The sequence below is a fragment of the Coregonus lavaretus genome, assembly GCF_964263955.1.
Source record: "Coregonus lavaretus genome assembly, chromosome: 21".
Lineage (NCBI taxonomy): Eukaryota > Metazoa > Chordata > Actinopteri > Salmoniformes > Salmonidae > Coregonus > Coregonus lavaretus.
The window spans coordinates 19379811-19405762 of NC_140008.1; the positions used below are offsets into that span (position 1 = coordinate 19379811).

The 25952-nt window shown below is 44.2% G+C and overlaps 1 protein-coding gene across 3 annotated transcripts in view; it reads left to right on the forward strand.

The window, feature by feature from the left end:
- Positions 1-25952, forward strand: part of LOC311148902 (long-chain-fatty-acid--CoA ligase ACSBG2-like) — a 45311-nt gene that overhangs the window by 3376 nt on the left and 15983 nt on the right. Inside the window, exons 1-5 of one of the 3 annotated variants that reach the window (XM_084185920.1) lie at positions 9424-9514; positions 13975-14113; positions 14499-14614; positions 22295-22563; positions 25468-25556. In XM_084185920.1, coding sequence (XP_084042046.1) covers positions 9508-9514; positions 13975-14113; positions 14499-14614; positions 22295-22563; positions 25468-25556 — 620 coding nt within the window. In that variant the 5' untranslated portion in view covers positions 9424-9507. Of the gene's footprint in view, positions 1-9423; positions 9515-12747; positions 12911-13974; positions 14114-14498; positions 14615-22294; positions 22564-25467; positions 25557-25952 lie in introns of those variants that run through there. The other 2 variants (XM_084185922.1, XM_084185921.1) reach the window with 2 other exon arrangements.

The following is a 25952-nucleotide window of genomic DNA, read 5'->3' on the forward strand; positions in this document are numbered from 1 at the left end:
TATAGTAGTCCTGGCAGGCTGTCACCTTGCACAGTTCTATGTAAATTAGGGCTGACCCCATTGTTTGGTCAATAGGCTGTTGGCTCTCCCTTTCAATAACCACTGCATGAAAGGGAAAAATGTAATGCTCTGATCCAGTGGAAACGTCATAAAATACCTGATTACTACTTATCCCTTGCACACATAGCCTACAGCTGTGTTGGGCCCAAGCTCACTGGCACTGGAAACTGAGGCAGTGTCATGCAGCATAAGTATTCTGATCATGGAGTTACGAACGCGTCAAGCGTCTACATCTACATTTAAATGAGTCCACAGTGTGTCCGGATTCCCTTTTCCCGCGCTATAATCAAATGCCAGAATGCATTCTACAAATAGTGGAATAGGCGCTAGCGAGCAACGCTAAAGTGATTGCAAATGGGTTAGCATAACTCTAGCCAAACTAAAAATAGCAAACACATTCCTCACACGCTAGGAACGTATTTCTTCCAACGTTATAATGAAAAGGTGCCTCTCGGTCCCAAAACGCATGTTTTCTGGAGACTTGTGGGAGGAGTGCTGATGATGTCGCCCACTGTATGCGCTTTCGGTAGCCTGATTGGTCCAGACTGAGGAGAAATGCGCGCACAATGCATCCCTGACCACAACCTGAAGTGGTCAACCAGATCTAAACACAATCAGACCACAAAGCGACTTTTTGGGGTTTTGACCCCATCTTTGGGTCTAGACCCCAATTAAATTATTTAAATTATTAAATTTTTTATTAAAGTTTTTTTTCTTCTTCTGGTTAGGCTATCTTGATCTGTGGCTCCTCTTGAGTCATTTGTGTGTCTTCATAATTTAATCAAACAGTGTGCTTAAAGCATCAGCCAAGCCCAGTACATATAAACTCAGCAAAAAAAGAAACGTCAACTGCGTTTATTTTCAGCGAACTTAACGTGTAAATATTTGTATGAACATAACAAGATTCAACAACTGAGACATAAACTGAACAAGTCCCACAGACGTGACTAACATAAATTTAATAATGTGTCCCTGAACAAAGGGGGGGGGGGGTCAAATCAAAAGTAACAGTCAGTATCTGGTGTGGCCACCAGCTGCATTAAGTACTGCAGTGCATCTCCTCCTCATGGACTGCACCAGATTTTCCAGTTCTTGCTGTGAGATGTTACCCCACTCTTCCACCAAGGCACCTGCAAGTTCCTGGACATTTCTGGGGTGAATGGCCCTAGCCCTCACCCTCCGATCCAACAGGTCCCAGACGTGCTCAATGAGATTGAGATCTGGGCTCTTCGCTGGCCATGGCAGAACACTGACATTCCTGTCTTGCAGGAAATCACACACAGAATGAGCAGTATGGCTGGTGGCATTGTCATGCTGGATGGTCATGTCAGGATGAGCCTGCAGGAAGGGTACCACATGAGGGAGGAGGATGTTTTCCCTGTAACGCACAGCGTTGAGATTGCCTGCAATGACAACAAGCTCAGTCCGATGATGCTATGACACACTGCCCCAGACCATGACCGACCCTCCCTCCAAATTGATCCCGCTCCAGAGTACAGGCCTTGGTGTAACGCTCATTCCTTTGACGATAAACGCGAATCTGACCATTACCCCTGGTGAGAAAAAAACGTGACTCGTCAGTGAAGAGCACTTTTTGCCAGTCCTGTCTGGTCCAGCGATGTTGGGCTTGTGCCATAGGCGACGTTGTTGCCGGTGATGTCTGGTGAGGACCTGCCTTACAACAGGCCTATAAGCCCTCAGTCCAGCCTCTCTCAGCCTATTGCGGACAGTCTGTCACGAGAATATCTATCTCTAATATTCAAGCTTTGAATAATTCCCAGAGGTTGTAAGGCTGTAGTTAATTAAGAATTAAACACATTCTCCAGTCTGCAATGGATCAGCAATTTTATTCAGAGAGCGCTCTGGCGCTAAAAAAACACAGCCTTTTTATATGCGTCCACACAAAGGACTTTGCTCTGCCCACCTTTAGGCGGCCTGTAAATTTACACAGAATGGTTAAGTTTGACAGTTTCTAGGTTTCCTTTCTCCTGGAATGTTTGTCTCAGCAGTTTCTAACCCCCTTCTCTGTTAGTGGGTTTATTGTCTTATATAACTAACACAGTTTACACATTTATACAGTATTGGGGTGGAATCTTTTTAGTAATTATAATAAACATACAAATTCATCTATCACAGTCTGAGCACTGATGAAGGGATTGTGCGTTCCTGGTGGAACTCGGGCAGTTGTTGCCATCCTGTACCTGTCCCGCAGGTGTGATGTACCGATCCTGTGCAGGTGTTGTTACACGTGGTCTGCCACTGTGAGGACGATCAGCTGTCCGTCCTGTCTCCCTGTAGCGCTGTCTTAGACGTCTCACAGTACGGACATTGCAATTTATTGCCCTGGCCACATCTGCAGTCCTCATGCCTCCTTGCAGCATGCCTAAGGCACATTCAGGCAGATGAGCAGGGACCCTGGGTATCTTTCTTTTGGTGTTTTTCAGAGTCCGTAGAAAGGCCTCTTTAGTGTCCTAAGTTTTCATAACTGTGACCTTAATTGCCTACTGTCTGTAAGCTGTTAGTGTCTTAATGACTGTTCCACAAGTGCATGTTCATTAATTGTTTATGGTTCATTGAATAATAATAATAATATGCCATTTAGCAGACGCTTTTATCCAAAGCGACTTAGTCATGCGTGCATTTATTATAATTTTTATTTTTTGTGTATGGGTGGTCCCGGGGATCGAACCCACTACCTTGGCGTTACAAGCGCCGTGCTCTACCAGCTGAGCTACAGAGGACCACAAAGTACAGAGAACACGCATGGGAAACAGTGTTTAAACACTTTACAATGAAGATCTGTGAAGTTATTTGGATTTTTACAAATGATCTTTGAAAGACAGGGTCCTGAAAAAGGGACGTTGGGTCCTGAAAAAGGGACGTTTCTTTTTTTTGTGTGTATGTGTATATATACGTACACACACGGCTCTGGAAAAAATTAAGAGTTTGGGAAAAATTAACATTTTTGTTTTATTCTATAAACTACTGACAACATTTCTCCCAAATTCCAAATAAAAATATTGTCATTTAGAGCATGTATTTGCAGAAAATTACAACTGGTCAAAATAACAAAAAATATACGGTTTTGTCAGACCTCGAATAATGCAAAGAAAAAAAGTTCATGTTCATTTTCAAACAACACAATACTAATGTTTTAACTTAGGAAGAGTTCCGAAATCAATATTTGGTGGAATAACCCTGATTTTCAATCACAGCTTTCACGCGTCTTGGCATGCTCCCCATCAGTCTTTCACATTGATGTTGGGTGACTTTATGCCACTCCTGGCGCAAGAATTGAAGCAGCTCGGCTTTGTTTGATGGCTTGTGACCATCCATCTTCCTCTTGATCACATTCCAGAAGTTTTCAATGGGGTTCAGGTCTAGAGATTGGGCTGGCCATGACAGGGTCTTCATCTGGTGGTCCTCCATCCACACCTTGATTGACCTGGCTGTGTGGCATGGCGCATTGTCCTGCTGGAAAAACCAATCCTCAGAGTTGGGGAACAATGTCAGAGCAAAAGGAAGCACGTTTTCTTCCAGGACAACCTTGTACGTGGCTTGATTCATGCGTCCTTCACAAAGACAAATCTGCCCGATTCCAGCCTTGCTGAAGCACCCCCAGATCATCACCGATCTTCCACCAAATTTCACAGTGGGTGCGAGACACTGTGGCTTGTAGGCCTCTCCAGGTCTCCGTCTAACCATTAAACGACCAGGTGTTGGGCAAAGCTGAAAATTGGACTCATCAGAGATGACCTTACTCCAGTCCTCTACGGTCCAATCCTTATGGTCTTTTGCAAACCTCAGTCTGGCTCTTCTTTGCTTCTCATTGATGAAGGGCTTTTTCTAGCTTTGCACGACTTCAGCCCTGCCCCTATGAGCCTGTTTCGAACCGTCCTCGCCATGCACTTCACCCCAGCTGCCGTTTGCCATTCTTTTTGTAGGTCACTTGATGTCATCCTACGGTTGTTGAGTGACATTCGAATGAGTTGGTGGTCAGTAGAGTCATTTTCGCGTCTGTAGCTTTGTTGTCAATGTCTGCTGCTTGACCTTGTTCTTATGAACCGCTGTCTTTGAGATTTTAAGGATGGAAGCAACCTGACGCTCACTGTATCCCTCTGCCAGTAAAGCCAGAATTGAACCCTTCTTTTCCTCACTCAAAACATTCCTTTTCAACTCTTTTGGCATGGTCAATAGTTATTTTTTGATTTAATATTACTTTTGAGGTACTTTTAGGACCAGCTGGATAGCAAAACAGTGCTATTGCAAGAGGATAGTGATGACCACAGCAGTGGTTTTTATACTTTTCCTCGTTAAATAAGATTTGGTTCAGGTGATCACCTAATCAGTACCTAATTCAGTAGAATGAGGTGTGCCTGTGTTGGAATTCAACAGACACTGGAATGGAATGGCTGTCATACATGTAGAGATGCTGATTTAAGAAGAAATTGCAGTGGTCTCTTAATTTTTTCCAGATATATAGCTATATATTAGTTTATTTTATTAAAACAAATGGGGTGTGTCAATATATGGAAAAATACATTGATACAATTTCTACTAATCGATTGGTTGAAAGAAAAGACTTGGTTGACCAAGGTTATTATTATTTTTGTCTGGGACAGTCCTAAAAATGTAGGCTATATGATAATGAAATGGCAAATGACCGGTTTTGTCTTTCTCTCCATTTCCCATGACCTGCAAATTCTCACCAATCAGTGTTGTCCAGTTGGGAAGCTCTTTCTCAGCCTTGGTGTCATTGGCTACATTCTTGTGATCAGCACTAACTAGTGTTGCATGGTATTCTGAAACTTTGGTACTTTTTTGATACTAGAACATGAAAAATGGTTCGGTACTAGAATTTGTTAATTTTGGTTAGGGTTGGGCGGTATGCAGATACCTTCACAAGGGGCGCTATTTTTTATTTATTTTTGAAACTTAAAGGCCCCAAAACCGTCACTTACCAGAATGCTAACAAAATGCTAACAAGTACTAAGGAATCCTCATAGAGTATGCTAACAAGCGCTTTGTAAACATTTTGTACAGTTTCTGACCTAAACTATACACGCTCTGGATAAGAGCGTCTGCTAAATGACTTAAATGTTAAAGTAACTCAAAGGCTACATAGTTTGCCGCACGCACAAAACTAAAAAAAAAAAATATTAGCCAGCAAGGCTCATGATCCAGGAGGGGGTTCTCTGCTGTTACCAAGTGAATGCTTGATTTTTGGAAGAAGCTAGCTAACCACTTAGCTAGATGGCTAACTAGCTACAAAATTAGCAAAACAGATGCACAACTGCAGAGCATTTAGCACATTTTAGACAGTTAACTTAATAGTTATAAGATATCTAGCTGGCAAGCATTTAGTTGTGAATTCCATACTGTAATTAGATCACCTGGCGCATGCTGCACAACAGTGAGTGACTCAAGGCTCCGGTCTCTCGTTTTGTTTGTAAACAAACATCACGTGACTGGGGACTACCATATGCTACATAATAATGTAATAGGTGAAATGAAGAACGCAATGTTCTTTATCTCCTAACGTATTGCACAAGTTGACTAGGTATTTACTTAAGTAGCTACAAATATTCATATTTATTAAACTTCAAAGAAATAGTTTCAACTTTATTAACTGTATTGAAAAACCATCCTGTGGCTTTTTCTAAATACCCTGGCATACGGTATATACGTATATATGGTATACCGCTCAAGCCTAGTAGCTGAGTTTGTCTGGATCAAGTGCCATTCTGTGACATTGGTTTATTAATATGCCTTTTTTGCAGTGGTATCGTTTTGGTATTGAGTATCGAGAATTGTGATATAAAACCCTATATCAAAGTCAATTCTGTTATCGGGACAACACTAGCACAAACCCTCTATGCAAAAGTAATTTGTGCTAGTACAGTCACCACCACATTAATCACATCCTCTGTGCTTTAAGTCTTGGTTCAATAGTTGCAAAAAACGTGGGTAGTTTTACTTATCTTGGTCATTCAGTTTGAAAGAGAATATGGGAACTTCCCGGTTTCCTTTTTGCATTGTGACCCTAAACTGCCCTAAAGAGGTAGGAGGGGGATTCCCTCTATCTAGTCATCAGTTAAGACACCTGCTAAACTACACTGCTCAAAAAAGGGAACACTAAAATAACACATCCTAGATCTGAATGAATGAAATAATCTTATTAAATACTTTTTTCTTTACATAGTTGAATGTGCTGACAACAAAATCACAAATTATCAATGGAAATCAAATTGATCAACCCATGGAGGTCTGGATTTGGAGTCACCCTCAAAATTAAAGTGGAAAACCACACTACAGGCTGATCCAACTTTGATGTAATGTCCTTAAAACAAGTCAAAATGAGGCTCAGTAGTGTGTGTGTGTGTGTGGCCTCCATGTGCCTGTATGACCTCCCTACAACGCCTGGGCATGCTCCTGATGAGGTGGCGGATGGTCTCCTGAGGGATCTCCTCCAAGACCTGGACTAAAGCATCCGCCAACTCCTGGACAGTCTGTGGTGCAACGTGGCGTTGGTGGATGGAGCGAGACATGATGCCCAGATGTGCGCAATTGGATTCAGGTCTGGGGAACGGGCGGTCCATAGCATCAATGCCTTCCTCTTGCAGGAACTGCTGACACACTCCAGCCACATGAGGTCTAGCATTGTCTTGCATTAGGAGGAACCCAGGGCCAACCGCACCAGCATATGGTCTCACAAGGGGTCTGAGGATCTCATCTCGGTACCTAATGGCAGTCAGGCTACCTCTGTCGAGCACATGGAGGGCTGTGCGGCCCCCCAAAGAAATGCCACCCCACACCATGACTGACCCACCGCCAAACCGATCATGCTGGAGGATGTTGCAGGCAGCAGAACGTTCTCCACGGCGTCTCCAGACTCTGTCACGTCTGTCACATGTGCTCAGTGTGAACCTGCTTTCATCTGTGAAGAGCACAGGGCGCCAGTGGCGAATTTGCCAATCTTGGTGTTCTCTGGCAAATGCCAAACGTCCTGCACGGTGTTGGGCTGTAAGCACAACCCCCACCTGTGGACGTCGGGCCCTCATACCACCCTCATGGAGTCTGTTTCTGACCGTTTGAGCAGACACATGCACATTTGTGGCCTGCTGGAGGTAATTTTGCAGGGCTCTGGCAGTGCTCCTCCTGCTCCTCCTTGCACAAAGGCGGAGGTAGCAGTCCTGCTGCTGGGTTGTTGCCCTCCTATGGCCTCCTCCACGTCTCCTGATGTACTGGCCTGTCTCCTGGTAGCGCCTCCATGCTCTGGACACTACGCTGACAGACACAGCAAACCACCTTGCCACAGCTCGCATTGATGTGCCATCCTGGATGAGCTGCACTACCTGAGCCACTTGTGTGGGTTGTAGACTCCGTCTCATGCTACCACTAGAGTGAAAGCACCGCCAGCATTCAAAAGTGACCAAAACATCAGCCAGGAAGCATAGGAACTGAGAAGTGGTCTGTGGTCACCACCTGCAAAACCAGTCCTTTATTGGAGGTGTCTTGCTAATTGCCTATAATTTCCACCTGTTGTCTATTCCATTTGCACAAAAGCATGTGACATTTATTGTCAGTCAGTGTTGCTTTCTAAGTGGACAGTTTGATTTCACAGAAGTGTGATTGACTTGGAGTTACATTGTGTTGTTTAAGTGTTCCCTTTAATTTTTTTGAGCAGTGTACTAAGACTTAATTTTAGGTTCAGGAAATGGATGTTTATCTCAAATTAATAGTACAATCCGGAGTCTGTTTCAGCTCAAATGCACATGATTTACTTACTTAGCCTATTTTGTTGATAATTGAATAGGACTAATAAATAGCCTAATGCATTGCTGACTACTACTGTCTGCATTTATTCCAGATGAGGGTAGGCTAATTCACTTGGCCCATATATTGTTTCAATTTCAAGAGGAGCAAAACTTTTCTCTCCCGACACTTATGCCACATTTCTACATTTTGTCATTTTTATTTTCTAATGATCTGTCGCTCAATAAACATGCCTGGGTGAGAATAAATAATAATAGGCTTGGATAACGACATAAGGACAGACATCATCAGCAATGGAATAATGACTAAGTAGGCCTACTAAACTACGCGAAGTAGACAGAATACGGCTTCAGCAAAGTCGACAGGGAAAATGAGAGCGGAGGGAGAGCTTGGACTCAGCAGGCTCAACCAATACCCCGCCCATTTCTTTAGACGGAAGATTACTGTTTTCCGATCACTGATAATTGCAAAAAATACTTGTCATAATCGTATTCGGAAAATTCTCCATATCCGTTACGATACTCGTTTTGTCCGAGTACTCAGCACACCCCTAGTCTAGAGGATTTGTAAGGGGCCGGACAGACAGATTTTGTATCCTTCAAAAACGAATAGGCTAATGGTTTTTCAATGGAGCTCATACGTTGACAACTGAGCGCCTCCATAGTTTGGTCCTTAGTTTTACATATGAAACTCTCCTGAGTTTTTACCGTCAAAAGTTTGTCTGAACTTTGAGGGGACAAAACGGTTTGACATTTTGTCTGTTTGCATCAGTCTGTCTGACCTAACTCTTCGCCTACAGCAGTGATTACAAAATTGTCTATTTTGATAATTTGGTGATTCATTCTCCTGTAATCATTATTCTGTTTGCACCTTTTCTATTACATTTCAGTAAATTCAGTCCTGAGACTCAGTCTTGTGTATTGGGCCTTAAACCTTTTTTTTTTTTTGTGGTGAATGAGTTATTAGTGGATGGATTTATTAACTACAAGTAATATAACATCCTATAAATGTGTATATATAACTGATGGAAGACCAAAGGCGCCAATAGTTTGGGTTACTTATTTGATGTAGCAACAGTAACTAGGTCAGCAGGATAAGGATGTCCTGGCAATGTTATTATCCATTTAGTCTCTGGAAAGTCAAAGCTCAGCTAGCACAGCTGCTGGATTGCTATAGCAACCTGGCCTGATAACCAGATGAACCGCCCCTTCCTTGTCCTGTAGTAACCCCAGCTGACATCTGCATTGTTTGTGTGTGGTGCAGAAGTGTGTGCTCACAGCATCATCCAAGAGAAGAGGGAGGAAATGGTATTTCACCAACTGCAGACCCATTCCCCTCCCTCTTGCATTCATTTGGCTGACGTGACCGTGTATGTGGGACGAGTCTTGTGGTGTGAGCCCTTTCAGCCAATGAAAAGGGCTGTAGTGTTGGAATACTAGTGGGGGAAGTGTGCAAGGATGTCTGCAGGAAAGAGGCTAGCGCTGAGAGGGTGGGGTTTTGGAGGAGGGACAAACTCAGAGTTTGAAAATGAATGATGTGTTACAGAGACTGACGCCAGCATATTTTGTGTCTAGCGGCTGACAGAATACAACGCGTGTTTACGCAGACCATAGCAGTCCAGAGAACCGGCAACCAGAACTGAAACAAGAGATCAGAAGTTTGCTTACTAGGATGCACTGTAAGTCCTTCTACATGATTTAGAATTAGATGTACAGCCCTTTCACTTGGGTAGCCTAAATCTGACAGGCAACCGCTTACGTCAGTTGATACGTATGATCTTTATATCAATAATCTTCTGGCTTTGGCTTTTGGGAAGGCATTTCTCTAGCATCACTGGGCTCTTTTTAAAGGTGTGGCATTTCCTTTAGGATGTGACCTGATGGTTCCTTTGTACCATCAGTATTTACATTTGAGTCCCTCTGTCTGTGTTCTTCGTTTTAAATTTGAACCATGTCCTTAAGGTTTAGTTCTTACATTAACAGTACGTTATTGAATTCAAAACAACTCATGTACTACTGCTATGAAGGCTGATATGTGGTACTGGTTCATCCACCTCACTAGCCCATGTGGTTAGCAGGTATGTGTGCTGGCTGGGATGCAGCATCCAGCCCTCCATGTAGAGCTAATAGGACAGGGTAGGGTGAGGCAGAAAGAATTACTGGGACTCCTTGCCAGGCTGCTGCTGCCAGAAACAGCAGTTGGGTGGATGGATTGATGGGAACTTGATTCACCCCCAGTGTTTGAGCAGCCTTAGAAACAGGTCCAGGCAGAAGGGTGAGATGGCCATCTGGGAGAGGCAGGCAGAGCGAGAGATGGGAAGGAGAGGGATTTGATAAATGTAGCAAGTGCTTTCTTTGCATCTGAAATTCTCTAAAATGTTGGGTATTTAAATGCTGTGTGGGTGGAGAGAGGGCTTGGTTTTTGTGTGTGGGGAGACCCTGCTTGGTTTTGGAGACGCCCAGTTTGGGGGAGGATTTGTTTCAGTTGTAGTTAATGCTGGTGTCTGAGAATATATTTAATGTGACTTTTTCAAGAAAAGCCTCTACTCAAATTAGCCAAACAGTCTATGGTTGCAATCAGTTTTTGAATGGACATCATTTGGCAGTTATGTGTACTGGACATACTGTTTGGGACCTAATCCTCTCTTAATTGAGTGGAACGAGGCAGTCATTTGCTATTGTGATGAAACTGTGCGCAATGAAGGGCTGCACGATATGGGCAAAAATCTAATTGCTATAAAAAAAAAATATTACAAATATTGCGATTTGATATGCAATATGGATCAAAACACTTGGGTGAACTGTTGGAATCATAGAAATACAATGATTTATATTAAGAAGCAAAGCCCCAAGAGGAGAGAATCAAGTAAACAATAAAAACGGATGCTGCGCCTCATATTGCATGCGATAATGATCTCTCGCGATATGGATATTGCACATGTCAATATTCCAATGCGATTTTGATTAATTCTGCAGCCCTAGCACAATGCTAAATCCATCTGAGCTGTACCCAGTGAGCATTGAGGGAATCTTCATGGCAGGCCATCAGCAGGGATGTGCAACATCATTCAGGCATTATAATGAACTGGGCCTGGTGGGTCGGGTGGTGACCACCCATTCAAATTGAGGACCACAAAAACCTGTTGACTGCATGCTTTTTGGTCAGTGCATGCATTGCAGAGTGAATCTTGAGCATGAGGAACTGCCTGCTTAAGTGATGGGGCGGGGCTTGGTGTGTGGGGGATTGGGATGTGGCCAAACAAGAGCACTCCATCAACTCTAGTAATAAATTAAAAGTAAAAAGAACTGACCGACAGCAAAGTGGCGTTTCAAAATATCGCAGCCTCTTGCAATATGGATTATCGTGCAGCCCTAGCACCCACCCCCATACATTACAGCCATGCAGCGTGAGCCCTGGCCACAGCTGTGTCTGATTGTGTGTGACCATGGGGAATCTTGCAGCTGCTCTGTTACTGGTGGAAGGAAGAAGAGAGTACAATGGCAACTATTGTAGGGGGGCTGTCGGGTGTAAGCGGTGAGCTCACTCCATGGCATCTGCCTCCTTGGCTGGGCTGAGACAGGCTCTGCAGGAATGGGTAATGAACTGACAGCAGTGTCACCGAGGGAGCAGGGAGGTAGAATCTATCAATCTGCTGAGGTACGGCCCATAAACCATGAATCAGATTTTTATTTTATTTTTACAACCAACCACTCAGCACCAGGTTATGAAATTTGACTGAGTTTTAATAAGGGTTTGCTGCACCCTGTCCCTGGCTCAGGAGAATGTTTCTGCTCTGTGACCTCCCCATGGAGGCTGTTTTCTTTCCTCCTGCCGCTGCTTAATTGTCCTCAGCTGGTGAACTAAGATGGCCTATTGTGGAATAGGCTAAAAGGGCCGATGGTATGTGTTTTCAATGCACAGAGAGCCAGGCCTAGATAAACAGGACCGCAGCCGGTGTTGGCTCTCCAGCAAGGGGGTCGAGTCGATGGTGGAGCGGGGTTACGTGGTTATTGTTCTACAGCGCTGACGTGTTTCCTGTGCCGTGTTGATGACAGATGGGACGTGCGCTCTGCTCAGCTCTCCCCCTCTTGGTTAACCTCCCACAATGGAACAAACAGATCAACAGGGGCCGAACTGTGCTCCGTTTGAGTCTCTTTCACACAGATGGAGCCATTGAAGTTCAATAACCAGAGGATGAACGAGCCAGCCAAATGAGTCCATCTTATGCAACCTCTGCTGCCCCGTTGTCGTCATGTGTCCACATGGCTTTATATCTCTGAAAGGGGGTTTCATAACACGATTAGGCCTAAATGTTAATTTAGGCTTCTACTGATTTTAGGAAACGACCACATTGAATAAACATGGTTTATTAGTTTTGGCTGAAAGCAGTTACTTAAAAGGAAGCCTCATTTGTTAAAAAAAAAAGCACAGTTCAGTCTACAGTAGCTGTTTTTGTAATGGCACCTCTTGGATCTGTACCCATTTGAGTCCTGTCGACACTTACTGTTGTAAAATACCGTTGTAAAAAGATGTCCATAAAAGCATTTGGTGATCAAAACTATTTAGCTTTGCCGACTGCTCTCCAAGCAGTGTAATGACTGAGACCATGTGTTATGTTTATCCAGAGACCAGAGCATGACCCTGTGACATGCAGCACAGTGGTGGGAGTCTTGTGAGCCGTTTGGCAGTCACATGCTACAGCAGGTTCTACTCTAAGGCAGTGGTTCCCAAACCATGGCGTGCGCAAAATTGCACAAGGGATTTTGAAATTGGGTAGTGGGGGGGGGGGGGGGACGACTGTCAAATTATGACGTCAGTGAACTTCAGGTCGGGAAGTCTGAGCTCTAGAAAGTTTCCGAGTTGGATGACCGTTCAAAACTATTTTCCCCGGTCGGATCTTGTTTCTTTCGGAGTTCCCAGTTGTTTTGAACACTGCATTAGTCTCAGCAGAGAGAGGGTCTGCCTCTCACGGTCCCTGCTCTCTCCTTCCTTTCCTTCGGTGAGGCTGACTAGAGAGAGGGGACACAGTCTTCCACCGGATGGTGAAACTCGAGTCTCACCGCATCTGCCTCAGGTACAAGTTCATGTTGTTCCTATGACTAAACAAAGTGAAATATTCCTCGATATTAAAATAGACATGACGAGCTGCTAATAATAATAAAAACGCAGGGCTATTGATACTCATTCATTGCAACTGCAGCGCGAGTGGAAGTAGAGAAGCATGTTTTATGTTTTGTAATAGTGTTTGAATAAAGTGTTGACAGTGCTGAATAAAACTTAGACATGAACTCGCGCATAAACAGCAGCTCTTTGCTGTGTTCTTTGACAGTCTCTCTGGTCATGGTTTTAAAAGTTATGAAATCTCACGTAGGCTAGTATCAAACTTTGCTGGGGTTGTGGAAGCTATTGGTAGGCATGGTGATTTGAGCTATACGATTGGCCAGCGCAGTAGGCACACTCGATTTATCCAGGGATCTCCCGCTCCGCCGGGTAGGCAGAGTTTGTCTTTTCGGACAAATGATATGGTTCAAAATGGGAACACTTTGCCTACCGGTGCGCATGACTTCTGAATCAAGTGCACTTACCGCCAACAGCGCAACACAGGGGGGAAAAAAGGAGCGCAAGCCTTTATGCCTTTATCGTTGGCTTTTCTACAGAAATGTTTGGTGATGGACTAGGATGCCTTGAACATCGATCGACTGGTTGGTGACCACTGCCTTAGAGCTATTCATAACTACAATAACAAGAAAATGAGCTTTAAAACGGCCAAATTCTCTGCACCCCATGATAATGTGTAGAATTGCAGAAAATTAGCTTTAAACCTGCTACATTTTCTCTCCACCAACAAGAGGTGTGTGAACAGTTTGTCATGAACAGTGCTTGTGCCCATAGAAATAGACTGGGTGCGGGATGTTCCCCATTGCTGGTTGGGGGGCCTGAGTGAAAACGTTTGGGAACCCCTGCTCTAAGGAAGGACTGATGCTCTTTGTGTCACATTTGTCTCGAAGCCTGACCGAAACTTCAGACACTTACCGCTGGGGAAACTCTGTCCCTGAGATTTGTGTGTGGGTCATGTGTGAATGAGTCATATGCTGTGTCTTACACTGTCCCCTATCTCCATCTCTCTTCCCCCCGCAGTTACTGTGTGTGAGCCTACTGCCATGTCCACAGCTGTGGTGATGGACCCCCCCAGGGACGTCAGCTACCTGCGGTCACCCTGTGGCATCGGGGACAGCGTCGCCTCACTGGATGACGTCACTGTGGATTTCATAGCCAAGTACGTACCTGGATTGAAACCATTATCTGGTCCGATGGCGTGACGCTTGTTTGGACTGTTGATCGAAAGGCTCTCGTCACACAGGAATGATGCAATCTGATAGGGTGCTGGTCATTGTTTCCTGTCACTGTCTTAACACCTCCACATCAAATGACTGCGTACAGAGATATTTGACCTACTTCATCACACAAAGATGACAGCGCACATTCCTTACACTTTGTCATGTCAACATTGTAAACTGGTTTCGAAAGAATGTGCTGTCAGTTAACAAGACAGGTTCTTTACCTTCTGACACTGAAAGGCTTCATCTTAGACATGGCAGTGGAATGCAGCAGGACAGGACTGGGAATCCACTTAACATTGTTTATAACGTTTTTCCCCTCAGTGAGTCATCAGAGGAGGAGTCAGCCGGTGAGAGGGAAGAGGAAATTGGGGCCAACACTGAGCTCACCAACCACCCCACAGACATCCCTACTGAACAGCCCACACACACAGAGACTGGTGAGCTGACATATACAGACACACATTTACATGGCAAACACCACAAGGAGAGCATTTTAGAAAGGACGCAAAACAATGTAGGAAACTGGCTTACAACTGTTAGTGTACACAAACTGGTTCACACACACTCTTGAGGTTGGCACTTGGGTACAGAAGGTATACCAGTACATTAATTGTGAGGTAGACAAAATTCATTGTCCCATTTTTAACTTTGAGGAAATGGGCCAAAGGGAAGTGAAGTGAGGTCCCAAACTTCCCTTTCCTGTCTCCTCTGGCCAAGAACATTCAGTCATCAACATTCCTAATGCCCTAAGTATGAAAACTATATTAGGGGGGGCTGGCGTTTAGAAATCCCCATCCTAAAGCTATTCAAAACTTCAAATGAATAAATTAATTCACATTTCAAAGTGTTGAGATTTGTCAGTTTGTCAGTAAACCCTATGTTGCTCTTAAATCAGTGGAGCTTTCTCTTCCATCACATCCACCTGTAGCATGAGGATCTGGCTGAGGCTGGCACCATGGCCTTGCGCGGCTGTTGAATAAAGAAGTGTTTGGTCATAAACAGTCCCCCCCTGAATTCCCAGGAGGTTCAACCCACAGCTCTGTGCTGTTGACAACACACAGCAACACGGTGCTCTATGAAAACGGGGTCAGCATAACACCAGGCCAAATGATCCCTAGCTTCTCTGTTGCTATTTCAGTTTTATACTTCTTTCAAAAGCTTCAACATATTGGATTATCTATAGTTCCAGTCTTATCATGGTGACCTTTCAATTTTTTTTATTAAGACTGCTAATAGTACTAGGTGAGTTAGAGCTTCTGTTTCTCTGGCTAACCTAGCATAGCAGGCGTAAAATAAATACCTGAAACTACACTACATACAGTGGGGGGAAAAAAGTATTTAGTCAGCCACCAATTGTGCAAGTTCTCCCACTTAAAAAGATGAGAGAGGCCTGTATTTTCATCATAGGTACACGTCAACTATGACAGACAAAATGAGAAAAAAATCCAGAAAATCACATTGTAGGATTTTTTATGAATTTATTTGCAAATTATGGTGGAAAATAAGTATTTGGTCAATAACAAAAGTTTCTCAATACTTTGTTATATACCCTTTGTTGGCAATGACACAGGTCAAACGTTTTCTGTAAGTCTTCAAGGTTTTCACACACTGTTGCTGGTATTTTGGCCCATTCCTCCATGCAGATCTCCTCTAGAGCAGTGACGTTTTGGGGCTTTCAACTCCCTCCAAAGATTTTCTATGGGGTTGAGATCTGGAGACTGGCTAGGCCACTCCAGGACCTTGAAATGCTTCTTACGAAGCCACTCCTTCGTTGCCCGGGCGGTGTGTTTGGGATCATTGTCATGCTGAAAGACCCAGCCAAGTTTCATCTTCAATGCCCTTGCTGATGGAAGGAGGTTTTCACTCAATCTCACGATACATTCATTCTTTCCTTTACACGGATCAGTCGTCCTGGTCCCTTTGCTTAAAAACAGCCCCAAAGCATGATGTTTCCACCCCCATGCTTCACAGTAGGTATGGTGTGCTTTGGATGCAACTCAGCATTATTTGTCCTCCAAACACGAAGAGTTGAGTTTTTACCAAAAAGTTATATTTTGGTTTCATCTGACCATATGACATTCGCCCAATCCTCTTCTGGATCATCCAAATGCACTCTAACAAACTTCAGACGGGCCTGGACATGTACTGGCTTAAGCAGGGGGACACGTCTGGCACTGCAGGATTTGAGTCCCTGGCGGCGTAGTGTGTTACTGATGGTAGGCTTTGTTACTTTGGTCCCAGCTCTCTGCAGGTCATTCACTAGGTCCCCCCGTGTGGTTCTGGGATTTTTGCTCACCGTTCTTGTGATCATTTTGACCCCACGGGGTGAGATCTTGCGTGGAGCCCCAGATCTAGGGAGCATATCAGTGGTCTTGTATGTCTTCCATTTCCTAATAATTGCTCCCACAGTTGATTTCTTCAAACCAAGCTGCTTACCTATTGCAGATTCAGTCTTCCCAGCCTGGTGCAGGTCTACAATTTTGTTTCTGGTGTCCTTTGACAGCTCTTTGGTCTTGGCCATAGTGGAGTTTGGAGTATGACTATTTGAGGTTGTGGACAGGTGTCTTTTTATACTGATAACAAGTTCAAACAGGTGCCATTAATACAGGTAACGAGTGGAGGACAGAGGAGCCTCTTAAATAATAAGTTACAGGTCTGTGAGAGCCAGAAATCTTGCTTGTTTGTAGGTGACCAAATAGTTATTTTCCACCATAATTTGCAAATAAATTCATTAAAAATCCTACAATGTGATGTTCTGGATATTTTTTTCTCAATTTGTCTGTCATAGTTGACGTGTACCTATGATGAAAATTACAGGCCTCTCATCTTTTTAAGTGGGAGAACTTGCACAATTGGTGGCTGACTAAATACTTTTTTCCCCCACTGTAGTATGTGGACACCCCTTCAAATTAGTGGATTCGGCTATTTCAGCCACACCTGTTGCTGACAGGTGTATAAAATCGAGCACACAGCCATGCAATCACCATAGACAAAAATTGGCAGTAGAATGGCCCGTACGGAAGAGCTCAGACAACGGCTCAGCCGTGAAGCGGTAGGCCACACAAGCTCACAGAATGTGACCGCCGAGTGCTGAAGCGCGTAAAAATCATCTGTCCTCTGCAACACTCACTACCGAGTTCCAAGCTGCATCTGGAAGCAACGTCAGCACAAGAACTGTTCGTCGGGAGCTTCATAAAATGGGTCTCCATGGCCGAGCAGCTGCACATAAGCCTAAGATCACCATGCGCAATGCCAAGCGTCGGCTGGAGTGGTGTAAAGCTCACCGCCATTGGACTTTGTAAACGCGTGAATCTGTACTTCCAACTTTGTGGCAACAGTTTGGGGAAGGCCCTTTCCTGTTTCAGCATGACAATGCCCCCGTGCACAAAGCGAGGTCCATACATAAATGGTTTGTCAAGATCAGTGTGGAAGAACTTGACTGGCCTGAACAGAGCCCTGACCTCAACCCCATCGAACACATTTGGGATGAATTGGAACCGCCGACTGCGAGCCAGGCCTAATCGCCCAACATCAGTGCCCGACATCACTAATGCTCTTGTGGCTGAATGGAAGCAAGTCCCCGCAACAATGTTCCAACATCTAGTGGAACGCCTTCCCAGAAGAGTGGAGGCTGTTATAGCAGCAAAGGATGTTCAACGAGGTGTCCATACTTTTGGCCATGTAATGTATACTGAACAAAAATATAAACGCAATATTTTAAAGATTTTACAGTTCATGTAAGGAAATCAGTCAATTTAAATACATTCATTAGGCCCTAATCTATGGATTTCACATGACTGGGAATACAGATATGCATCTGTTGGTCACAGACAACTTTTTAAAATAAAATAAAAGTAGGGGCGTGGATCAGAACCAGTCAGTATCTGGTGTGACCATTTGCCTCATGCAGCGCGACATCTCTTTCACATAGTTGATCAGGCTGTTGATTGTGGCATGTGGAATGTTGTCCCACTGCTCTTCAATGGCTGTGCAAAGTTGCTAGATATTGGCGGGAACTAGAGCACGCTGTCATACACGTCGATCCAAAGCATCCCAAACATGCTCAATGGATGACATGTTTGAGTATGCAGGCCATGGAAGAACTGGGACATTTTCAGCTTCCAGGAATTGTGTATAGGTCCTTACGGCATGGTTGTGTACAGGTCCCTACAACATGGGGCCGTGCATTATCATGCTGAAACATGTGATGGCAGCGGATGAATGGCACAACAATGGGCCTTCATGATCTCATCATGGTATGTGTGCGTTCAAATTGCCATCAATAAAATGCAATTGTGTTAGTTGTCCGTAGCTTATGCCTGCCCATACCATAACTCCACTGCCACCATGGGGCGCTCCGTTCACAACATTGACATCAGGAAACCGCTCACCCACACAACGCCATACAAGTGGTCTGCGGTTGTGAGACCGGTTGGATGTACTCTAAAACAACATTGGAGGCAGTTTATGGTAGAGATGAACATTCAATTATTTGGCAACAGCTCTTATGGACATTCCTGCAGTCAGCATGCCAATTGCGCGCTCCCTCCGAACTTCAGACATCTGTGGCATTGTTGTGTGACACAACTGCATGTTGTAGTGGCCTTTTTATTGTCCCCAGCACAAGATGCACATGTGTAAGGGTCATGCTGTTTAATCATCTTCTTGAGATGCCACACCTGTCATGTGGATGGATTATCTTGGCAAAGGAGAAATGCTCACTACATGTTTTGTTTATATTTTCAGTGTAGATTTCCTACATACTGGTCTTAAGGAAAAGAGACAAAACTGTCGGGAGGGTTCTTCTGCAATGTAAAACCAATTCAGTAAATGTGGAGGAGGAGTTAAGATGGAACATCATCTTGTTAACGTCCAAAAGCGGAAGTCGCTTGACTCGTCACAGGCTCGCTTTCAATTTCCCCTGAAAACCGGAATATCCATTGAGGATGTTGAGGACTCTGCAGAGGCTAGTTTCTGGCTAATGGGCCCCCATTTTTAAAATAACTGGCGCTAATATTAGTAGTATTATTAGCTAGTATTATGTTTTTTTACAGAATTAATTATTGAACAGGACAGTCTGATAACTAGCTCTGAGGGGTTCACAGTTCAGTCTCCTGCCCTGTTAGTCCCTACTAGTGGGAGCTCTCCTTGTGCGGCCTGTGTGCCCGGACTCTGTAGGGGCTGCCAAGGCAGTCATTGGGATCCCCTGTCTGGCCCTCCCTTGTTTTGTCTGGTGTTGGGCTGATTGGCGACTCACACTGGGCCTGGTGTGTGTACCGGCAGAGACTGGGGGCCAGGGTCAGCACAACCCACTGCCTCTGGCTCTCCACAAACACTGCAGACAACAGCGGAGCAAACACGAGGACAAACGGCTACTGGGATTTAAGACCAGAAGTCAGAGCAGCCTCCCTGTCACGAGAATTTCTATCTCTAATTAAACTCAATGCTTTGAATAATTCCCAGAGGGTGTAAGGCTCTGGTTTAATCATGAATTAAACAAGGTCCAGAGTCAGCAAGAATCATCAGTATGTTTATTCATGAGAGCTCTGGTGCCCAAACACACACACACAAAGGAACTTAGCTCCGCCCACCTTTAGGCGGCCTGTACATTTCCACAGTCTAACCCACTCTGTTAGTGGGTTTATAATGATAACCCTAACACAGTTTACACAGTCATCAGTATCGGGGTGGAACAATTTGTCATTAACCATAATTCCTCTCACTCCCTCATGTCCCTAAAGAGGGTCTAAGCTAATTTCTGTGAGTGCCTGTGTAAGCAGGAGGCACGCCATTCAAATTGGACTTCCTCGTGGGGTTTGGGAGCCGTTTGACAGATTGATTTGTATGTGTCTGCATACTGGGCATTTACGCCCATCACCAATGTTCCTTCTAAGTTGCGGGTGCTCACAAAATGTGTATATTTCTAGCCATCTTTGAAAAGTGAGTCAGGTAAGAGCTTTTTTATGTCTTAAAGGGGCAGTGTTTTATTTTGGGACAGGCTTGACTAAGCTAAGCTGCCAATTGGCGGAGGGTAGCATACAGTGAGGGAAAAAAGTATTTGATCCCCTGCTGATTTTGTACGTTTGCCCACTGACAAATAAATGATCAGTCTATAATTTGAATGGTACGTTTATTTGAGTGAGAGACAGAATAACAACAAAAAAATCCAGAAAAACGCATGTCAAAAATGTTATAAATTGATTTGGATTTTAATGAGGGAAATAAGTATTTGACCCCCTCTCAATCAGAAAGATTTCTGGCTCCCAGGTGTCTTTTATACAGGTAACGAGCTGAGATTAGGAGCACACTCTTAAAGGGAGCCAGAAATCCACCATGGCCAAGACCAAAGAGCTCTCCAAGGATGTCAGGGACTAGATTGTAGACCTACACAAGGCTGGAATGGGCTACAAGACCATCGTCAAGCAGCTGGGTGAGAAGGTGACAACAGTTGGTGAGATTATTCGCAAATGGAAGAAACACAAAAGACCTGTCAATCTCCCTCGGCCTGGGGCTCCATGCAAGATCTTGCAATGATCATGAGAACGGTGAGGAATCAGCCCAGAACTACACGGGAGGATCTTGTCAATCATCTCAAGGCAGCTGGGACCATAGTCACCAAGAAAACAATTGGTAACACACTACGCCGTGAAGGACTGAAATCCTGCAGCGCCCGCAAGGTCCCCCTGCTCAAGAAAGCACATATACATGCCCGTCTGAAGTTTGCCAATGAGCATCTGAATGATTCAGAGGAGAACTGGGTGAACGTGTTGTGATCAGATGAGACCAAAATCGAGCTCTTTGGCATCAACTCAACTCGCCGTGTTTGGAGGAGGAGGAATGCTGCCTATGACCCCAAGAACACCATCCCCACTGTCAAACAAGGAGGTGGAAACATTATGCTTTGGGGGTGTTTTTCTGCTAAGGGGACAGGACAACTTCACCGCATCAAAGGGATGATGGACGGGGCCATGTACCGTCAAATCTTGGGTGAGAACCTCCTTCCCTCAGCCAGGGCATTGAAAATGGGTCGTGGATGGGTATTACAGCATGACAATGGCCCAAAACACACGGCCAAGGCAACAAAGGAGTGGCTCAAGAAGAAGTACATTAAGGTCCTGGAGTGGCCTAGCCAGTCTCCAGACCTTAATCCCACTGACGTTCGAGTTACCAAACATCAGCCTCAAAACCTTAATGACTTGGAGAAGATCTGTAAAGAGGAGTGGGACAAAATCCCTCCTGAGATGTAGCCACCAGGTTTGCACACAAGAAACGTCTGACCTCTGATTGCCAACAAGGGTTTTGCCACCAAGTACTAAGTCATGTTTTGCAGAGGGGTCAAATACTTATTTCCCTCATTTAAAATGCAAATCAATTTATAACATTCAAATAAACCTACCATTAAAATTATAGACTGATCATTTTTGTCAGTGGGCAAACATACAAAATCAGCAGGGGATCAAATACTTTTTTCACTCATTGTACATTTTTATCTGATCAATAATTAATGAATTCTATTTTGTAAAATGGTTTCTTGCATCAAACACAATACAACATTTTCTGTCACCTCCTTGTCTGAGTGGCTAAACAGATTCATGTCAAGGCCTGCATTTTTTTCAACCGTCTCATGGAATGTAGGCCTACATTGAACACCACACGTTGGCTGCTGCTGTAGGCTGTATCATAGAACCGCTGTTTCAATGGCTATTTCCATATTCAGATGTTATGGGATGCATTTTCTCCATTGTTTTCTCCATTGCCTACATCATGATCAAATAGTCACAGTAGCCTACTTGGCCAATGTTAAAACTAACTCAAAGTGGGTACAGCCTCAGTGTTCACAGTAAACGCATGCCAGAAGTTGCACAGAATTTTCACAACTCAGGTTTGCGCTCAGCAGACCTGAAATTTGCTCAGTGCCGGAAAAAATTGGAGGGAACATTGGCCATCACCATCACTAAAGTGTCCAGAAAGGGAAAGAAAGCACATTTTATCCACTTAATATCCCTCTTTTCTGAGGTGCTATAAAAAGTGAGTCTAGACAAAGCTCACCAATCAAACACTCCTTTCCTTCTCAATTGACTTGCCTTGGTAAAAAACTAAAACCCTCTCTCCCTCAGTGAGTGCCCATCGACCAGACTCCCTGTCCCTGGCGGTGGCTGAGCCAGAGCGGTGGACGTCCAGGGGTGACGGGGAGGTGAAGCTGAGGATGGGAGAGTCGGGCTTTGCCGCTGAGCCCTCACTTACTGTAGACCAGATGTTTAAAACTGCAGTGGAGAGGTTTGGCAGCTACACCGCCCTGGGCTGGAAGGAGGGAGAACAGACTAAGACCATCAACTACCAGGAGTACTACCAGGCCTGCCGCACCGCTGCCAAGAGCTTCCTCAAGGTGAGACTAAACACACAGACCAACTGTACTTATGGAAATCAGACCATAACTGACACTTTACTGCTGTAAATTTGGATGCCAGAACAATGTTGCAATAGGAAACGATAAGATAATGTTAGGAGTTGAGGGTTCCATACCGATAGGAGATGTAAAGTATTATAAAATACTGGTGCTCATGTCTCCACATTTCCAGTCATAACAAAGGTTTATAAATATCAGTTCCTAAAGTGCAACAAAGAAACAAAGTATGAGAACAAGTTCTCTGTTGGCAAGGCAACAATGTATCCTCAAACCAAATATGAAGCCAAGCAGAAGAGAACCACTGTGGAGGATGTGTGCCCTTTTTAAGAAGGGAGGCTTTGGATTACTTCCCCTCTAACTGATCATAGTCCACCATCCTAACCTCAGATCAGTGTGTGTTTTAACCTTGTGGTGGCCGTGTCACTGTCACCAGCATGCGTAGGGTGAGATGAAAGGTCAGTGACGTGGGAGGTAGAGGCAGCGTGCTGCTGGGGGCAACCTCTAGATGCAGGCCATGCTAGAGTGGGGCGATATGGACCAAAAATCCATATTGTGATAAATTGCCTGAATTAATGCGATAATGATAAATAGAACGATACAATTATAATATTAATGTGCAACACCGTTTTTTAATTATCCTTTAAACTACTAGTTTGTTAATGGGACAATTGATGGCTACAAACATAAATCATATCTCTAGTATAGGCTACGTATCGTGATGAACGATAGCCGCGAAATGCCTGCGATAAGTGGTCGGTGTCTAATGTTCGGTTTATCGTCCCAGCTCTAGGCCACGCTACTGTTTATTGTGAAACTCCATACTGTATACCAGAGTGAGGGCTAGGGCTGGCTCAGGCCCAGGGGAAGCCACACATCCACAAATCTCAACCTGACGGCCTCCACTTGGAAGGAGAGGGAGAACAATAGTGTCTGGGTGAGGGTGTAAGTGCTACTCTGCATTGACCCACAAACGCAGGCAAACAGCCGTACATTTCTGGTTGAAGTATCATGATGCTGTATTTTATTGCTACTCCTGTTATGAAAGACTCTAGTCATTCAAAAATAATTTTCTGGCTGTGCCTCAAGCAAGGGTTCATTTTGTTCATATTTGGTTTCGCTTCACCTTCCCCTTTTATCTGAACTCTTAGAAAAATTAATATAAACAAGCATTGTATCCATTATGTACCTCTTCTAGGTGGCAATGTGAGATCTACAGTTGAAGTCGGAGGTTTACATACACCTTAGCCAAATACATTTAAACTCAGTTTTTCACAATTCCTGACATTTAATCCTAGTAAAAATTCCCTGTCTTAGGTCAGTTAGGATCACCACTTTATTTTAAGAATGTGAAATGTCAGAATAATAGAGATTTATCTCAGCTTTTATTTCTTTCATCACATTCCCAGTTGGTCAGAAGTTTACATACACTCAATTAGTATTTGGTAGCATTGCCTTTAAATTGTTTAACTTGGGTCAAACGTTTCGGGTAGCCTTCCACAAGCTTCCCACAATAAGTTGGGTGAATTTTGGCCCATTCCTCCTGACAGAGCTGGTGTAACTGAGTCAGGTTTGTAGGCCTCCTTGCTCGCACATGCTTTTTCAGTTTTGCCCACACATTTTCTATAGGATTGAGGTCAGGTCTTTGTGATGGCCACTCCAATACCTTGACTTTGTTGTCCTTAAGCCATTTTGCCACAACTTTGGAAGTATGCTTGGGGTCATTGTCCATTTGGAAGACCCATTTGCGACCAAGCTTCAACTTCCTGACTGATGTCTTGATGTTGCTTCAATATATCCACATAATTTTCCTTCCTCATGATGCCATCTATTTTGTGAAGTGCACCAGTCCCTCCTGCAGCAAAGCACCCCCACAGCATGATGCTGCCACCCCCGTGCTTCACGGTTGGGATGGTGTTCTTCTGCTTGCAAGCAGCCCCCTTTATCCTCCAAACATAACGATGGTCTTTATGGCCAAACAGTTTGATTTTTGTTTCATCACACCAGAGGACATTTCTCCAGAAAGTACGATCTTTGTCCCCATGTGCAGTTGCAAAGCGTAGTCTGGCTTTTTTTATGGCGGTTTTGGAGCAGTGGCTTCTTCCTTGCTGAGCGGCCTTTCAGGTTATGTTGATACAGGACTCGTTCTATTGTGGATATAGATACTTTTGTACCTGTTTCCTCCAGCATCTTCACAAGGTCTTTTGCTGTTGTTCTGGGATTTATTTGCACTTTTCGCACCAAAGTACGTTCATCTCAAGGAGACAGAACGCATCTCCTTCCTAAGCGGTATGATGGCTGCGTGGTCCCATGGTGTTTATACTTGCGTACTATTGTTTGTACAGATGAACGTGGTACCTTCAGGCTTTTGGAAATTGCTCCCAAGGATGAACCAGACTTGTGGAGGTCTACACATTTCTTTCTGAGGTCTTGGCTGATTTTCCTTTGATTTTCCCATAATGTCAAGCAAAGAGGCACTGAGTTTGAAGGTAGGCCTTGAAATACATCCATAGGTACACCTCCAATTGACTCAAATGATGTCAATTAGCCTATCAGAAGCATCTAAAGCCATTTTCCAAGCTGTTTAAAGGCAGTCAACTTTGTATGTAAACTTGTAAACTTCTATGTAAACTTCTGACCCACTGGAATTGTGATACAGTGAATTATAAATTAAATAATCTGTCTCTAAACAATTGTTGGAAAAATGACTTGTGTCATGCACAAAGTAGATGTCCTAACCGACTTGCCAAAACTATAGTTTGTTAACAGGAAATTTGTGGAGTGGTTGAAAAACAAGCATTAATGACTCCAACCTAAGTGTATGTAAACTTCCGACTTCAACTGTATGTGTACATCTTTTCTCATGCTGTGTGTGTGTGTCCACAGCTTGGCTTGGAGCGCTACCATGGGGTTGGCATTCTGGGCTTCAACTCTGCTGAGTGGTTCATATCTGACATTGCTGCCATTCTGGCTGGGTGAGTCTCTCTACACTTCTGTTCACAAGGGGGTCTGACACACTCCCTGTCACTTACACTAGCCCTGTCATGTGTTCGTGTGATGTGCAGAATGTTCCCTGCTCACTGATCTACTGTAGCCCAGTCTATATTGTGTAGGTAAGTAACTTATGTGACTACTGCCAAAGACCTGAGATCAAAATCAGATCCTATGTTCTTCGTCACATGCTTCGTAAACAACAGGTGTGGACTAACAGTGAAATGCTTACTTACGGGCCCTTCCCAACAATGCAGAGAGAAAGACAATAGAGAAATGATAGAAGAAAAAAGAACAAACACATAATAGTAATAGATACACGAGTAACGATAACTTGGCTATATACAGGGGGTACCTAGTCGATGTGCAGGGTCTTATGG